General features: G+C 46.8%; 1 protein-coding gene across 1 annotated transcript; it reads left to right on the top strand.

The window, feature by feature from the left end:
• The first annotated feature begins 5,559 nt into the window (after nucleotides 1-5,559).
• On the top strand, nucleotides 5,560-15,507 carry RAB33A (RAB33A, member RAS oncogene family). The gene is made up of 2 exons (XM_004022383.6): nucleotides 5,560-5,985; nucleotides 14,920-15,507. Exons 1-2 carry the CDS (start codon nucleotides 5,728-5,730, stop codon nucleotides 15,373-15,375), a joined length of 714 nt encoding a protein of 237 aa, XP_004022432.1. The 5' UTR covers nucleotides 5,560-5,727; the 3' UTR covers nucleotides 15,376-15,507.
• Nucleotides 15,508-17,605: the final 2,098 nt, after the last annotated feature.

Raw genomic sequence — 17,605 nt, forward strand, 5'->3', positions numbered from 1 at the left:
GCAGGCTCCTCCTCCCAGCCCCGGGTGTGCATTGGACAGCTAAGCCGGCCTGCCAGAGCTGGAGAAGGGGACGCGCGACTGGAGGCTTACTGCGCAGGCGTGGCGCTCGGCGCAGCATTGCAATTGGCCCGCACGGGGAGAAGCTGGGCGCAGGCGTCTAGCTGTCCAAACACTTGGCAAGCCCCCAGGCGGAGTTGCTTGCAAGTTTCCAAGGGCTGGGGCCACCGTGTTCCGCTAAGCGAGCTCAGAAAGCTGTCTGAGGAGGGCCGGTGAAGCCGCTTTGCTGGGAGGTGGTGGCCGGTGCTGCCGCTGCGTCGAGGGCGGGAACCTGTAACGGCACCTCACAAAGCGTGGCCCCAGCACAGTTTGTTCTTATGTTTAAGCCACTGATTACTAGGTCCTACGCCTTCCGGATTCTCTGACGGTAGTCCACTTCCAGTTTTTCCGGAGGTCCGGCCGGGGCACCTGGCTATGCAGATTCGGAGGGGACTTCCTTCTTTTACAAGTTGCTGGCGCTTTCCCACCCAGCCCCTGTTTCCTGGAGGAGGAATCATTACGGGCTCTCTTTCCCAAATCTGTCGTCGTGCAGTTCTGTGTCTTAGACGCTGTCCCAGGTGCTGCGGATAGTCTCCTGCTCTTATGGCTTCCGTGCTTGAGAGCAGGATGCTGGCAAAGAGTTCGTGTTTCACAAACTTTCTGTGAGAGAAATCCTAAGCCGGATTTTAAAAATTATGGGAGGAGCAGGATGAGGGACTGAGTGTAAATAGGTGTTTTTGACTCCACCAAATGTAAAAATACAAATGTAAACAATATTTTTAGCAGTATGCAAAACATACGCCTTTTTCAAAGTTTTGAGTTACATATTTTTAATTGGCATATAATTGGAAATATAATTGCTCTATGATATAAATAAATATAATGAATTTAATAATGAAATATTATAAATAAATACAATAAATTAAATTTATTATATAAATATATAACACTGGAATATAATGTGCTGCAAATATTGCTTTACAGTGTTGTTAGTTTCTGCTGTACAACTTAAACCAGCTCTCTCTCTCTATATATATATCTTCCTGACCTCTTGAGCCTCCCTACCTACTCCCTTGAGTTACATGTTCATTTAACAAGTATTTATTGAGCACTTGCCACTTGGACTGTGCCATGAAAGGAGCTCTGGGGGATATGAAAAGTATAGGAAGTGGTCACTGTCTAGTTGAGAGATGAGAGATATTGGTCATTTAAATAATAACATCTGATGTAGTGCCAGAGCAAGAGAAAATAGTACGGGATGGAATAGCTAAGGAAGGACTTCATGTAAAAAGTGTTACTTGAGCTCTGTCTTGAAGAATGAATAGTAAAATTAACATAGACAGTGGAGGAGAAGAAATGATGTTTCAGATGGTGAATACTTTGGACCAAAATTAATATTTTCAGTGGTTAAGCATCATTGAATTTGGATCCAGTCTGCTCCAGGCTGAATCCTGGCTCTGCCACTTGGGGCAAGTCACTTATGCCTCACTTTCCTCATCTACCAATCCCATAGGGTTGTTGTGAAGATTAAATGAGCTAATATTTGTAAAGTATCTTAGAGGAAGCACCATGTTGTTTAAAATGCTTGGAAGAATAAAACAAAACCCACCACATTTTCATGGGACAATGGCTTGAGTACATACTAGGAAGTAAATAAGGATAGGTGAATGTGGTGGGGCCAGATTCAAACAGGCAAAAAAGTTTGGCCCTAATATTGTAGGTGATGAAGTTATTATTTTTAGTGGAATTAGGGATCGAGAATGAAATTACAATGTCATTTTAGGAAATTTAACCCAGGAAACAATATTTATTGGGAGAAAATGATTCAGGGTCCCCATACTCATTAAGAATAGATTAATGTCCAGAAGTGCAGGTAATAGTTTTCTTTTAAAGTAGGGCTGTTTGAGGGGGATAAATATTGAAAATATCAATTCCACAATAAGGTAAAAAATTTCTATTTCATATTTAAAGGCCTTGCAGACATTGACATTTATTACTATTTCTAAAAGTCAGTAATGAACAAGGATTGATTAAATACAAAGTTAATCCTTGGAGAAGGTGATGGCACCCCACTCCAGTACTCTTGCCTGGAAAATCCCATGGATGGAGGAACCTTATAGGCTGCAGTCCATGGGGTCGAGAAGAGCAGGACGTGACTGAGCAACTTCACTTTCACTTTCCACTTTCATGCATTGGAGAAGGAAATGGCAACCCACTCTAGTGTTCTTGCCTGGAGAATTCCAGGGACGGAGGAGCCTGGTGGGCTGCTGTCTATGGGGTCGCACAGAGTTGGACACGACTGAAGCAACTTAGCAGCAGTGAATTTTGGCTGATACTTCCTTTTTTATGAATAACTAAGAAGACAATAAAAGAAATGTGTTAGAACTTGAAAAAAATAAATAAATACAAAGTTAATCCTATCTGGTGGTGAAAGAAACTTTGGAAAACACTCAAAATCTTGACAATCAGGTACCTATGAAAACAATTGAGTGTATTTGAAAGACAGTCATTTAATGATGCAACATTAACACCAAAAAGACATTGTGCAGGGCTTCCCTGGTGGCTCAGTGGTAGAGTCTGCCTGCCAATGCAGCAGACAGGGGTTTGATCCCTGATCCAGGAAGAGCCCACATGCCGGGAGCAACTAAGCCGTGTGCCACAACTGTTGAGCCTGTGCTCTAGAGCCCACGAGCCACAACCACTGAGCCCATTTGCTGCACTGCTGAAGCCCACGTGCCCTAGAGCCGTGCTCTGTCACAAGAGAAGCCACAGCCATAAGAAGCCTGTGCACCACAACTAGAGTGTAGCCCCCACTCACAACAACTAGAGAAAAGCCCAGGAAGCAAGGAAGGCCCAGCACAGCCAAAAATAAATAAAATTATCTTTAAAAAGGCATTGTACAGCATAGTTATTCATACTTTTGCAATAAGTGCAATGAGGTACTTTTCTTGATCTCTTAATAAAAAATGATATTTTATCATTTTGGTGGGGGGCAAAAACAATGTACACATATGAGTAACTCCAAAAATACAAGTGAAAGTTCCTCAAAATCTCACTCCACAGACTTTTTATCAGGGCATGGGCCCATTTTGATATACCACATTCCCAGAAATCAATGTTTCTACCTTACAAATATAATGAGAGCTCTCAGACTCAGTGACAAGTTTTTGCTGGAAGCATGCGTCTAAATAATCTTATGTGGATGTAATACTTTTTATATCTCTCAGAAAGATAGCATTAATTATGGCTATAATTAGCAAAACTTACTTTCACTCTTACCTCCTGGATATATTTGTGTGTGTGTGCACGCCCGCGTGCATCCTCAGTTGTGTCTGACTCTTTGCGACCCCATGGACTGCACCCCATTAGGCTTTTCTGTCCATGGGATTTTCCAGGCAAGAATACTGGAATGGGTTGCCATTTCTTTCTCCAGGGGATCTTCCTGACCCAGGGATGGATGCCAGGTCTCCTGCATTGGCAGGTGGATTCTTTTACCACTGTACCACCTGGGAAGCCTAGTTAATAGTTATCTCTCTCTCTTTTTTTAAAATAGCTACTCTTCTGTAGATAATGATCACCAGGAGCATTAGCTTCGAATACAGAGGAGAATTATCTGGCAAGCTATTTAGACATCAACCAATCAAAAACAAAATATAATGAGGATTGCTATTCACACTATACAATAATAGGTATTCATAATGATGACCTTGGATTAGTCAATGAAGAATAAGTCTTTCTCGAAATGGTTTTAACATTGAATAGTATAATCTAGGGTTTTAGAAATGGGTGACCTACATATGTGCTAAAAGAGTTAGCTATAAATATATCTGCTAACTCAGCTTAAAAAGTTTACTAACTAGAAGACTCCATTTTCCCAGCCATTTTGAGTAACGTGGAAATGGCTGAGCAGTCACATTCCAATTTGCTTACAGATCCGTCACTGATGCTCTGAATTGTTTTCCTTATGACGGGAATGGATTTAGTCCTGTTGTCTCTTCTGCAGCTCAACCTCACACCCAAATAAGATGATAACTCACGTGTGCTGCTGGAATCCCTGACCTTGATGGCATTAGCAAATAACTCGAAAGTCGGTGCTCTTGGTATGTGTCATTAATACCTCAGCATATGAAATCTTTAGGAGGAGGGATAAAGTCTTAAAAGGAAATGTAAATGGGCACATTTTATTGTATGTAAGTTGTACCTCAGTAGAGTTGATTTCAAACAAATTCTGAACCTGCAAATCACTTTTGGCAGAAGGAATTGGTCTTGACCGAGATGTGTAGTGCTTATTAAGCCTTGGGAAGCTGTCCCCTAATACCGTAAGAAAAGTTCTGTTCATTTATCATCTTCCAAGCATAATCTAGGCTTCTGGCAAATTAGACCCAACCACTTTGTTCTACATTCAGTTGCAGAGGGGTGAACGCTCCTAGGGGTTTCCACTTCCTTTTGAAACTCCACCATTCTGCAAGGATTTGTGATTGTATGGAGAGCCCAGAAGTGCAAGACACTGTGAGGTTTACGCCATGTCTCAGGATCCCTCCACCTGGACCTGTCACGGTTAGCCCCGGAAACAAAGTCCCCTTTTGCTGAAGCTGCCAGCACTAGCTTCCCCTTCTCTTAGCCCACACACCGGCCCTCTGCCGCGGCGGGCCTTCCCCATTGGCCAGCCAAACACAACCGACTGCAGCAGCCAATGGGAGCCACTCTCCTGAACATTCAGAGGATGGGTGCTCGTGGTGTGATGAGGGGCGGTTGGCGCCTGGCACGCGCCCCCCTACATCTGGCAAGTCTGTGACAGAAACAGTAACTCGCCCTACACACGCACACCCGTGCCCCTGCCTTCCTCCTCTCAGCTGCGCGGGCCCCACAACCCATGGTGTGTCTTGGCAGCGCCCTCCCCGGCTCCCTGGGGCGCGCGAGCGCACCTGCTTTCTCAATAAGACAGAGCATCCCTTTATCTTAAGGCTTGGGAGGGGGCCGCGGAGGCGGGGCGCAGCTGCCCGCCGCAGAAGAGGTGAAAGAGGTGTCTGCGCCCCACATCCCACTCCCGCCGAGTAGTGTCGCTCCAGGGCCAAAGTGCTCTAGAGACGCCCGAAGGTGCAGCTTTCTTTGTCCTCCCCAGTTGTGCTCCCAGCCCGCTGACCCCGAGCGCTCTGAGAAAGTGGGAGTGGGGAGCCCGAAAGCTATAAAATAAATGGGTGCAAGGAAAAAGGAAGACCATCCCGAGCTGGCGTGTGCGGATCTCCCCACCCACCCTATCCTCCTTAGGCTTCTTCCCTCCGGTGTGTCCCTGGGGTCCCGGCAGGGGAGGGTTTATGCAAAGGCGCGGTGGCGGCAGAGGCGGCCTGGGGAGCGCCGTAGGATCCCAAGCCTGAGGGCACAGGCCCAAGGAGAAGGCTTGCCGGCTCTCCTCCATCTCTCCTCCCCTCCCTGGCTTTTGTGTCGCTGCCTCTGAGCTGCTAGGAGGGTGCGCTGGAGGAGGGGGGCTGGGGTGAGAAGCACCCCCTTCACGCGCGCGCGCGCGCACACACGTTGCCGGCGCACGCATACACGCGCGGGTACACACTCACAGACACGTACGCACACACATACACACGCACAAAGCTCGCTCGCCTCGAGCGCACTAACGTGGCCGTTTTCTTTGTGTGGAGCCCTCGAGGGGGGTTGGGGCCCCGGTCTGGTCCGGGGGAGATGGCGCAGCCCATCCTGGGCCATGGGAATCTGCAGCCCGCCTCGGCCGCTGGCCTGGCCTCCCTGGAGCTGGACTCGTCGCTGGACCAGTACGTGCAGATTCGCATCTTCAAAATCATCGTGATCGGGGACTCCAACGTGGGCAAAACCTGCCTGACCTTCCGCTTCTGCGGGGGTACCTTCCCGGACAAGACTGAAGCCACCATCGGCGTTGACTTCAGGGAGAAGACGGTGGAAATCGAGGGCGAGAAGATCAAGGTGATTCAGACGGTCAGGTCCAGAAAGGGAGGGATCTGGGAGGGGGTCTTGCCAGAGGTATCTCTCATGTGGTTGTAAATGTCCAGCGTGTGGCTGTGTCGCCGCTTGCTGAGCCCAAGACCCTCCGCAAGTCCTCATCCCCTTTCGCCTCTCTCAGTGGCCCAATTCCCACCTCAACCCCCCCACTTTTTTTTTTTGAGGGCTGGAGGGAGTGGTTGCATTCATGCCCTTTGCCCTTGCCTGACAGCTCCTGCCAGGAAAAGCCGGTTCAAACCCATCCTCGACCCTGAGCCGGGAGCAGCGGCACCTGTGGGCAGAGGGAGGTATGAGGGATCTCCGTCCTGGTCTGTGGAATGGATCCCAAAGCACTTCACATATCTTGAGGTCTCTTCTACCTCGTGAGTGCCAATAGGTTGCACAAACCTGCTTTGGCTAAGCCCTCAGGCCTTGGCAGTGGGCAGGCGGGGTGGTGGGGGGAGGATGGAAATCCATAGAGAATGAAAAGTGCTGTATTTTAAATTAAAATGTATAGTTGAGATTAGGGCTGGTTTGGAATAGGAGTGGTGTGCAGTGGTTCTGGCACAAAGCCATTAGCCCCTTTAAAGAAATTGACATAGGGTTACCTGCCGGCACTTCATAACAGATAAAACTAGTTCTTTTGGAAGAGCACCCCTCAAATGATAGCTTCTTTATTTGTCTGGTGTACCTAATGCCTGTTACTCATTCTGTTGGTATTGTCTTCAGCGGGCCTTTGTAAAGATGCAGAGCAACTTGTTTGAGGCCTAAGGAAAGTGTCTTGGTGCCCCCATCTCATTAGTTTGTCAGTAAGTACAGATATTCTTGTCTGACCATTTGTGCTCACTTTCAGATCAGAAAAGGCAGAAACTCAAGAGGACAGGAATATTTCAATGTGCAGAAGATGGGGGGAGGAAGGACCTGGCAAGGGCAGCTTCATGTGCTGGGGGAGCAGAGGGGGCAGGGTTATGGGCAGCAAAGACACCTCAAAAGGCACTGGGCACTAAAGACCAACTCCTCTAGAGCCACAGCTGGCCTTTTCTCAAGCCTGTGGTCAGACACTGTCAGGTGAAGTTAACCCTCCCTTTCCATTGGGCAAACAGCCCAAATGACCACAGGACCTCTCTTCTGAGTGATGTAGAGAGAAGGGCTGAGTAACTGGGGAGGGTGATGAAATGCTCTAAACTGTACAAGATTCCTGACTCCTTCGTTATTAAAATGAACAGGTTTTAAAATGGCTTCAGAGACTGGTCCAAGGCACTTGATGTCAGGAAGATGGGGAGCTCAGTACCGATACGGGAGTGCTCTTGAGAACAACTGACCCCAGGATCAGGAACATAGGGTACTGTTTGGAAATAGTGATCTTTTTTGCCCCTCTCATTTTGCCAGGCGGTGGTGGGGGCGGGGGGCGGGGGGGCATTGCTACATTTCCTTTTAAATGTCAAAGTAGGTATCTGTCTCCATCCTTTCCTAGGGCTCTTATTTCAATGTCTGTTTGGCTAGGACTTCTTTAATGTAAGGTTGTAAGACTGGAATTTCTAAAACATGCCTTTTAAAATCCAAAATAGAAATATACTTATGAATGTGTTCTTAAACCCTCAAAACCTTTCGAATTTAATGCTATCGCTTGTTTAACATCATGTCACATTGAGCCAAAGAGTCGTTTACATTTAAGAGAGGGGGAAAGAAGTCCACTTGAAATTTAGATGAAAGAAAAAGGAAATGTTTGGGAGTCTAGGAAAGGAGAAGAGGGGGAGAGGAGAGGAGGAAGCCAGAAAGTGGAAGGTGAAAACGAGTGGAAGAGGGTCACTGCCCAATGGCCTTGGGGAAAATTTTGCAAAGATTCCTTCCCTTCTAACATCCAGTACTTAGTCAAACTGGATTTTACAGTGTCCACCAAAGATTCTGGACCTCTTCCCAGAGGGCAGAGCCTGTGACAGTGTGACTCACAAGAGATGGAGCCCAGTACAGCACCACGTGCACATAAGTGCTTAATACAGGCTTTTTTGGGAAGATGATATTTTCAAGAGGACGAAATCTTGTGACACTGCTCATGGGCGAGCCCTCTGAGTACAGATTCTGAAGGGGCTCAGGGTAGGGTGTGGGAGCAGCGGGATGGGGGCCCTGCCTCCAGCAAGGCTGCTGCAAGCCCAGAGCCCAAGCTGGCAGGTGAGACCGGCGTGTCTTTGAGGAGATGGCAGAGCACAGCAGCTAGCACAGGCACCCCAGGGGAGGCAGTTTTGCCCCATACTCTGGCTGGCCTGAAATGTCTCAAGGAACGAGTACCAAAACCCATACTAGGAGGTGACTGTCAAAGGCTTCTCTTTTGGGGAGAGAGAGAAAAGTCCCCAAACTGAGGCAGCCCTAGACCACAGGTTCAGCAGGAGAAGGCTGTCAGGCTCTAAAATGGCAGTGCTGGGACTTCCCTGGTGGTCCAGTGGTTAAGACTCTGCTCGCAATGCAGGGGGCCCAAGCTCAGTCCCTGGTGGGGGAACTAAGATCCTGCATGGTATAAGGCATGGCCAAAAAACAAACAAACTACAACACCAAACAAAATGCCAGTGCCATCTGTAGGGCCTTGAAGCCCCATTTGGTGTCGGCAATCTATGTGTCTGCCACCCCCTCACGACATTTATAATCCAGTATTTCCTGATTCACAAGAACATCAAAAAAAGCCTTCAGCGAGTCAGCAATAATCATAACAACAACAACAGCAACTTCTATTTATTGAAGAAACAAAGAGCCCAGGCTAGGCACTTTCCATGCACTATCTTATTTGATCTTCTCAGCAGCCCCATGAAATTAGGACTATTATTACTGTTCTTGTTTTATAGATAAGGAGACCAAAGTTAGAGAGATGAAATAATTTGCCCCAAGGCACGTGGATCTGAGCTTTGGTCTTCAACCCTGGAGCCCCAGCACTGCGCCATCTCACTGTCCTGCCTTCCCTGAGATAGGGCCAGCATTCAGCCTCAATTCAGAGCCCACGCGTTTTGTCACTGCTCTCTCCTCCAGTCGGGCAATATCTGGCTGGGAGGGATTGTGCACAGGGGGAGGTGGCATGCCAGGCAGCCAGCCTTATGTGATCCCGGGGGCCCAGGGTTTCAGCCCCTGGACTCATGAGCCTTCAAGAATGCCCCCTTCAGCTGCACTGCAGACGTTGTGCTGAGTACCTAGGTTTTCCTTTCTGTCCCTGGACTGTCTTACCTTGAGTGTAAGAATCAGAGAATATTCAGAGATGGAAGAGACCTTAGAGCATCTCTAGCCCAACTTCCTTGTTTTACAGAGAGGAAACTCAGACTGAGAGGGAAAGTGACTTGCCCAAGATCACCCAGGGCCCGGCCTACAACTCAGGTCTCCTAATTCCCTTGTTGGTGCTCTTTCCACACACTGTGCTGCCTGGCTTAGAAGAGTCTGTAAATCCCCACACTGGGCCAGCCCTGTGGTCCATCCAACCCACAAAGTTACCTGGGACAGGGAAAACTGACAGGCCTTCTTGACATCAGCCTAGGAAGGATGGAGGCCTCCCCCAACCCCCAAGGGAAGGGTGGAACTTCCTTGAAAGAACATTAAGTGTCTGTCATCTTACAGGTTTAGCTAAATCATATCGCGCCTGTCTCAGTCTCAAAGCACTGGAAAATGCCGAACAGGACTGGGTGTTTGGGGGTGGGGAGGTAGTAGAAGGGAGGCTCAGTTCTAATTTTTGAGCCCCTCTTTGTAGATTTTCATGGAAGCATCTTCTCCTGTCCAGTTGGGTTCCTCCTACACGCCAGGCACACCCTCTGCCCTAGCCTCTGGACCAGGCATCCTGCGGTCAGCCGTGGCTGGGGGCAGGTGTCGCTCAAGACTGTGGATTTCTCTTCCTCTGCACTCACTTGGAAAAACACCCTCATGTGTGTTACATTACCGAATGGATGGAGGCTGAACTAAGTGTTCCCTCAGAAGCTGCCTGCAGTCAGAATGACATCATGTCTTCCTTAGGGCTTCTGAGCTTCCATCTTCTGCCAGTTAGCTTAATGGTTAATTAGCCATTAGTTTGGTTGTTTCTCTGTCTCCACTGCTGCTTCTCTTGCTGTGAGTTTCTCTTTGTCTCTCCGTCCTCCTTTGCCATTCTCTGTGTCAGCCTGGCGTGTGAAGCTGGTTGTATCTTACAGGCAGATGGGATGGTCCAGCTTAGCAGCAGCAGCAGCTCACTGAAGAAAGACTTGTCTTAAACTTTCCCTGTGACCTCCTTGGGCATCCTCCAAAGATTACAGATATATACTTTTTCCCTTTCTCCGTTTCTACCCTCCCCCGCCGGCCTCCAACAGAAGGATATTCATACCTCATACCTCATGTGTAGAAAGATGCCAGATATCTTCTCTAGGGAGAAGAAATACCTGAGTCACCTAAGAGCACGTGCAGGGGGTGAGGGACTTGCTCAGGCAGCCGTAGCCCCAGGAAAATGGTTTACAAGGCTAGAGGTATCTTTGGCAGTTCCCCTGTGCCCCTTGATGCTCCTCCAGTGTCCCCGTCACCTTGGGCCCGACCCCAGCCACCAGGACATGTTGCTGGCCTTCGTCTCTCTTCCCCCTCCTCACTGGTTGCCTCTGCCTTGGCTCTAGCTCATCATCAAGAAGCCAAGCTAAAAAAAAAAAAAAAAAAAGAAGAAGAAGCAGCAGCAGCCGCCAAGATATCTCATCTTGCTTTCCAAGAGGAGAACCAATGGATTAAAGGAGCAATGCTACTAGGACAGGGCTTATGGGCCCCCTGAGACAATGGCAACAACTAATATTTGCAGAACACTTTGTATTGTGCAAAGATCTTTCTCGCATGTAATTTCCTTTGCCTAGTCATTGACTCAGTGAAAGGAGGGACTGGAACCTGTGTCTCCCACTTCCATATCCGCTGCTGCATTTCCAAGGGTGCCCGCTCAATGAGCTGTCTGGCCAGACTTGATGGTGGCGGTTTCAGGCCAGGGATGAAGGGGGGCTGTATTGGGCAGTGTGTCCTATACTTATGAGGATGCTAATCCTCATAGCATCCCTACAGGATTGCTGTGTTTATCCTTAGTCTCCAGAGGAGGACACTGAAGATAAAGTAACTTGCCTGAGGACACCTAACTAGTAGGATGTGATTGGGCTGGGATTTGCACCCTTGTTTGACTCCACTAAACCCCACTGGTCCTTGGAGAGAAAAAAAAGGGTCCTGGGGGCATGTGTGTGGCTTAGGGGCAGGCACCAGTGCTGGCTACCGTGTGGATGCTGTGCCCACGGTGGGAGAGGGGGACTGAGTGAGGGAATGCCAGCTGCCAAAGGGGGAGGAGCTGCTTTCACTGTCCAACAGAGGCCGGGGGTTTATGAGGGTGCCGAGAAGGACTGGGACACCAAACCCTGAAACAAAACAAGGTCATTCCTGTTTCAGAGAGCCTGACTGTCGCACTCTCCCTTTGTGATGGCTTTTGAAGCCACAGCACCAGTTCTTGTGATTTTCTGCTGTGAGCAGTCTGCTTCCTGGCTCCCCTCTCACCACAGAGAGAAGTTGAAATTCCAAGCCCCCCAAATCAAAGGTTCAAGTCTCCACAGGCTTGGGTGGCGTGCATCATTCTGAAGCCCTACCTTAGAAAAGCCAAACAGCCAACCTACTCAGCCCCAAACACCTCACACACTCCCACCCGTGTTCCTGCTAGTGGCAGGTATTTTTAGAGTCCTGAGCTCATGGTGTTAAAGCATCTGCCACACGCCTGAGAGCTGGTAGGGATTCAGCCTTATTCAGAGGCAAGAGTTATGACTACCAGAGGGTAGGGATGGGAGGAGCCATCCTAGGAGCCAAGTGGTAAGGATATTCTCTGGCGATACTTGCCCTCTTTCCACTGACCTCCATTCCTCTCCCTGCCTGCTCTCCTCTGTCTTCCTGCTCAGAGCACCAGAGAGGTGGAAGAAATGAGAATCCCTTCTGTCTCTGCTTGCCAAAGCAAATCAGCCTTTGAGGACTTACGTTTTTCTGGGTAACCAAAGTCTAATGTTGTCTCTGAAATCCTTGGCAGATACCTAGGATGTCAGATGGATCGTAGTTTTGGTGACTCAGGCCAATACTGCTTTTTGATCAAGACGACAATATTAATGACAAGCTTGATGATGAGGGACCTGACGCAGAAAAAGACTGCTTACAGTCCATCTGGAGGGATGCCAAGAACACTGATGAACCGACTAGAGAACAAGCATGTGTGTGTGCTCAGTCACTTCAGTCATGTCCGACTCTGTGATCCCACAGATTGCACCCTGCCAGGCTCCTCTGTCCATGGAATCCTCCAGGCAAGAATACTGGAATGTGTTGCCTTTTCCTTCTCCAGGGGATCTTCCCGACCCAGGGACTGAACCCAATCAAGCCTCCTGCATTCTTTACCACTGAGCCATCTGGGAAGCCCAGAGAACAAATAAATATATTCTAAATGGTGTGGTAGAGACTCAAAGTACAATAAACATTCCTAAGGAAAGAGAACTGAAAAACTGGAGAAGGTTTTAGGAAGAAGGTGGAATATGAGCTGAGCCTGGAAGAATGGGTGGGATTTGGATAGAGCAGTTTGGGGGCATCCACTTATATAGGGGAGGGTGGACTAGTAGGACCATAGGTACAAAGGACAGAATGAACCAGGTGTAGCTGAGTAGCTGGAAACTAGGTTGGGTGGGGTTGAATTACGGCAGACAGAAATGTTTCTATTTTGATGCCATATGCAATAGAGGGCTGTTGGAATTGGCTGAAGAGGAGGACGACACGCTGATACAAGCAGGGATTTAGGAAGGCTGATTTGAAAGCAGTATGCAAGAGCCACTGGGGTGAAGGCATCTAGAATCCAAAAGCCTTTGCTGTAGTCCAGAAGTGAGGAGAGGAGAATCTGACCAAAATACATGGAAATCTGAATAGAAGAAGGCCATGACTTGAAGATCGTGCCAAAGGAACATGGCACCCATCTCCATAAAGGAGATGAAGGAAAGCCTGGATGATGAAAATTGATGCTCAGAATGATGACTCTAGTGCCCTGTAAGGTGTTTATCCAGCAAAAAGATTTAATTGTATTTACTAGATTATACTTAAAGTGAAGTGAAGTCGCTCAGTCGTGTCTGTTTGCAACCCGTGGACTATAGCCCACGAAGCTCCTCCGTCCATGGGATTCTCCAGGCAAGAATACTGGAGTGGGTTGCCATTTCCTTCTCCAGAGGATCTTCCCGACCCAGGGATCGAACCCAGGTTTCCCACATTGCAGGCAGACACTTTAACCTCTGCACCACCAGGGAAGCCCTCAGATTATACTTACTGACTGCTAATTCCAAATAAAGGCTATACTTCATTTTAAGAACTGTAGTAGTCAATTAGTGACTATAACCACATTGTCTTTCATAACTTAGAATTGTACATGGCCTTGGGACAATTGTTCTCAGCATGATTTTCCTTGTCCAAGACTTTGGATATATAAAGGAAACTAGATTGGGCTGAATGTGTGTAGACTCTGGAGCATCCCCTGGGAACTATATGTATGTTGCTAATTGTCCTTTATCCCAAAAGCTAAGATGCAGAAGAAAATTCCAATGAGCTAATTTACCTTTTACATAAGAAAGAAGTGAATTTAAAATAAATTGAGCCACAAAGTGAGATTTTAACACTGACTTTATTTTCTTTAAACAGTCATACAAAAAAAAATTTAAAACCCCAAAGTGATGTATGCTTACAGTAGAAAATTTGGAAAATACAAAAAAGGAAATAAATACCACCTAAAATCCCACTGTTCATAAATAACCATTAATATTATAGTTTTGTACACTTCTGATCTTTCCTATGCATGTGTCTATGTTTAATTTTTTTTTTCAATATTGGGACCATAGTGTACAAAATACTTTGTATCCTCCTTTTTAAGCTCGTGTTTTGTGAGCATTTTTGCACCATTTAATTCTTTTTTTTTTTTGGCTATGCTGTCCAGCTTGTGAGATCTTAGTTCCCTGACCAGGAATCAAACCTGGGGGCTTGGCAGTGAAAGAGCACAGTCCTCACCACTGGACTGCCAGGGAATTCCCACACACAATTTATTCTTTGCAAAGAGTATTTTAATGGCTGCATAATAGCCCATTGTGTAGACGGGTTTCCCTTGTGGCTCAGCTGGTGAAGAGCCCACCTGTATAGATGCACACATGCCTTTTAGCTGTTTATCTCCTGGTGAACATTTAGGTTATTTCCTGTTTTGTAAAAATTGATTAAGATCTTTGTACAGAATTTTGACCACATCTTTCTCTTTTTGCTTCCCCCTCTAGTTTTATAGAGATGTAATTGATGTACATCACTGTATAAGGTTAAGGTATACAGCATAATAGTTTTAGTTACATATGTTGTGAAATGATTATCGCAGTAACTTTAGTGAACACCCATCATCTTATACAAATACAATAAAAAGAAAAAGCAAGAAAAGAGAAAGTTTTTCCTTGTGATGAGAATTTTCAGGTTTATTCTCTTAACAACTTTCATATATATCATACAGCAGTGGTAAATATGGGCATCATGCTGTATATTATATCTCAACCACTTATTTACATTATCTGCTATTTCTTTTGTATAGATTTCTGGATGGGATTCTAGGCTCTAAAAATTTTGCACCTTTAAGCTTTTGATAATATTGCCAAATTGCCCCCCAGGAAAGCTGACCAATTTACACTCCAGATTTTCAACTAAAAAACTTAAGATTTTCAACTCAAAATCTTAAGAAAGACTTAATACATGCTGGAAGAAACTTCTCTACTTTGAAAAAGACCATTCTGCCAATTTGTCAAAGAACCACTTCCTGTGTCAGGGCTTGTCACCTCATTTTTATAATGCCACAGAACCATGTTTTCTCCTATCTCTATTTCATGTTTCCTTTTCTGACTCCAAATATCGGTCTTTTGTATCTTCCAGGTTCAGGTGTGGGACACAGCGGGTCAGGAACGCTTCCGCAAGAGCATGGTGGAGCACTACTACCGCAACGTGCATGCTGTGGTCTTTGTCTACGACGTCACGAAGATGACCTCCTTCACCAACCTCAAAATGTGGATCCAAGAATGCAATGGGCATGCTGTGCCCCCACTAGTCCCGAAAGTGCTTGTGGGCAACAAGTGTGACTTGAGGGAACAGATCCAGGTGCCCTCCAACTTAGCCCTGAAATTTGCTGATGCCCACAACATGCTCTTATTTGAGACGTCAGCCAAGGACCCCAAAGAGAGCCAGAATGTGGAGTCAATTTTCATGTGCCTGGCTTGCCGATTGAAGGCTCAGAAATCCCTGCTCTATCGTGATGCTGAGAGGCAGCAGGGAAAGGTGCAGAAACTGGAGTTCCCACAGGAAGCTAACAGTAAAACTTCCTGTCCCTGTTGAAACCAAATGGTATAAATACAAGAGCAATTATCACTGGAGGGTTTTTTCTTTCCCTTTTTTCCGTGCCTGCGTAACACTGACACCTGCTCGTTTCCATACAAATTGATACTAAAATAAAATTTGTATAGATTATCACATGCCTTCATGTCTTGCTTTCTTCCGTGAAGACATTTCTGACTGTGATGAGCAGAAGAGGCAGCTCACCCTACTAGATAGGCACCCTTTCTATGCCACCTGAAATGCTCATCCTTTGAATCACTTCTTCAGGACTAATTCATTCTCTCATATGGTGTCATCAGTGGGCAGAAGCACCCAGAGGGGGTGGAATACAGGCCAGGTATGTGGTTCTTGAGAGCCAATGCAAGGGGAGGGATAGAGAAGTTCTAAAAGGAGACATTGACTCATTATTACTTCCTAGGTTCCCTGGATGTCGAGACTAGGCTGCTCTCCTTTTATTTCCAAAATTTAAAACTACAAAATATAGGTTACCCAGTAGGCCCAGTTCTTTCCCATGCCCTTAGCTCCTGCTCTCCATTTTTCACCGAGCAGCCCCAGGTACCAAAAATATTTCTTTCCCCCTGCCCTTTCTTGAAGAAGGCAGGGTTCAAGTTAACATTGATCTATGATGCCCCCACCCCAGCTCTTTGCTGGGTACTCTGGAAGAAATATAGCAGGAGGATCCACACTCTACATTCAAGGACCCTCTGATCTAGTTAGGAGAACAAGGTACATGCTGAAACTACTTGGGAACAAAAATTAGTCCAGAGTATTACCAAGTGTAAGACTGTGCTATGGAAATTGACAGCATTATGTATTCAACATCATGGAGGGGTCACCAAAAAAAAAAATCACTGAACTTATTTTGGTTGTTGAAGAAAGTGTAATGTTTGGATTGGTAAAGAAGAGGGGAGTGGGCATAAGTAGGGAGGCAGGAGTGAGCCTGTGGCTTGAGCAGGAGGGCAACTAGGAGTCTGGCCTACTGACAGCTGAGCAGCCCTCATGGGTAGCCAGGGTTGGAGAGGCCCATGCCCCAGGCAGGGCAGTTTATTGCTTTTTGAGCCAATTGGAACTTTTGGTCACTCTCCAGCAGAAGTCCTATAGGTATTTCTTGTCTGGTCCTGTGGATATGACAGCTCCTCGTTCAATGGCTAAAATAACTAAAAGTCTCTCTGAAGGCATATCCACAATAGCCCCAGGGAGATTTTTTGGCTTAGGGGTGCTGCTGAAGGCAGCTCTCTTGTTGGAAGCCCGAGAGGAGGGGAGAGAGTTGAAGACAGACAGCCGCTGAGCACTGTCTTTGGTAGGCAAATGCAGCTCTGCCCCCTGCCCCGACAGCAAAGGGCCACAGACCTGTTTCCCAACCAAACCGCCTGTCCGGTCCTGCCTCTTTCACTGGCTAATTCCCCAGCTAGCCCAATTCCCACTTGACCTCAGCCTCAGCCCAGCTCCCACTCTGGTTCTCATGACTTGGTTTCTGCCTGGATTCTGGTTTTTGGAGTCTCCCTAGTAACCTTGGTTAAGGTTGTGTTTTCTGTCCAGTTGTTGCTACCTAACATTTTGCCCCTGAATCTCACCTGAGGAGCTGGGGTCCTGTTGTCTATGGGTGAACTGCCTGCTGAACCCTCGTCACTATGCTTCTCCCCAGTGGAACACCCCAGGACCTTGTCTCAGACTTCAGACGCCAATTCCTCATCCATGATAGGGACTACCGAGGTCCAGCCTCAGCAGAGTCCAGAGATATCCTCAGGGTGGACGACGTTGGCGAATGAAGATAGAGAAAGAGATAAGGAAAGAATGACATGGGGTGACCAAGCTTCTTTGGTGAGCGAGGCCCGTTTATTTTCCTTAGGGCTTTTATACCCTGAGTTATACATACAGCAAGGTGAAAAATGCAGAGTCAACTCAACATTCCATCAGTAATAACTTATTGATATCAGGTTCCTTCCTGCAAGAGTCTTATTTTTTGTACATCATCTTCTGGCCTGGAGGCCTGTTGATATTTTATGACCTCTTTTTGATAATGGTCAGCCAGAACAATAATTTTCCCTTAAAGTGTTTCTTCTTAAATTCCTAGCCTGCATCACCCTTAAAGTAGAGAGTTACATTTTTATGGAGCAAAGATTCAGCGGGTTACAGCAAAGAAAGAACTTATTAACTCAAAGTCTAATGTTGCTAATGCTAAAGCTACTGCTTGTTATTTCTATATCTTAACTATATGCACTCCCAGGAA

This window comes from Ovis aries, chromosome X (assembly GCF_016772045.2).
Source record: "Ovis aries strain OAR_USU_Benz2616 breed Rambouillet chromosome X, ARS-UI_Ramb_v3.0, whole genome shotgun sequence".
In the NCBI taxonomy this organism is placed as follows: Eukaryota; Metazoa; Chordata; class Mammalia; order Artiodactyla; family Bovidae; genus Ovis; species Ovis aries.

What these genes read in the sequence shown, in the direction of transcription:
- RAB33A (XM_004022383.6), top strand. Translation starts at nt 5,728, where the DNA reads ATGGCGCAGCCCATCCTGGGCCATGGGAATCTGCAGCCCGCCTCGGCC. An exon ending in TCGAGGGCGAGAAGATCAAG is followed by an intron (nt 5,986 to 14,919) that starts GTGATTCAGACG and finishes TGTATCTTCCAG; the next exon opens with GTTCAGGTGTGGGACACAGC.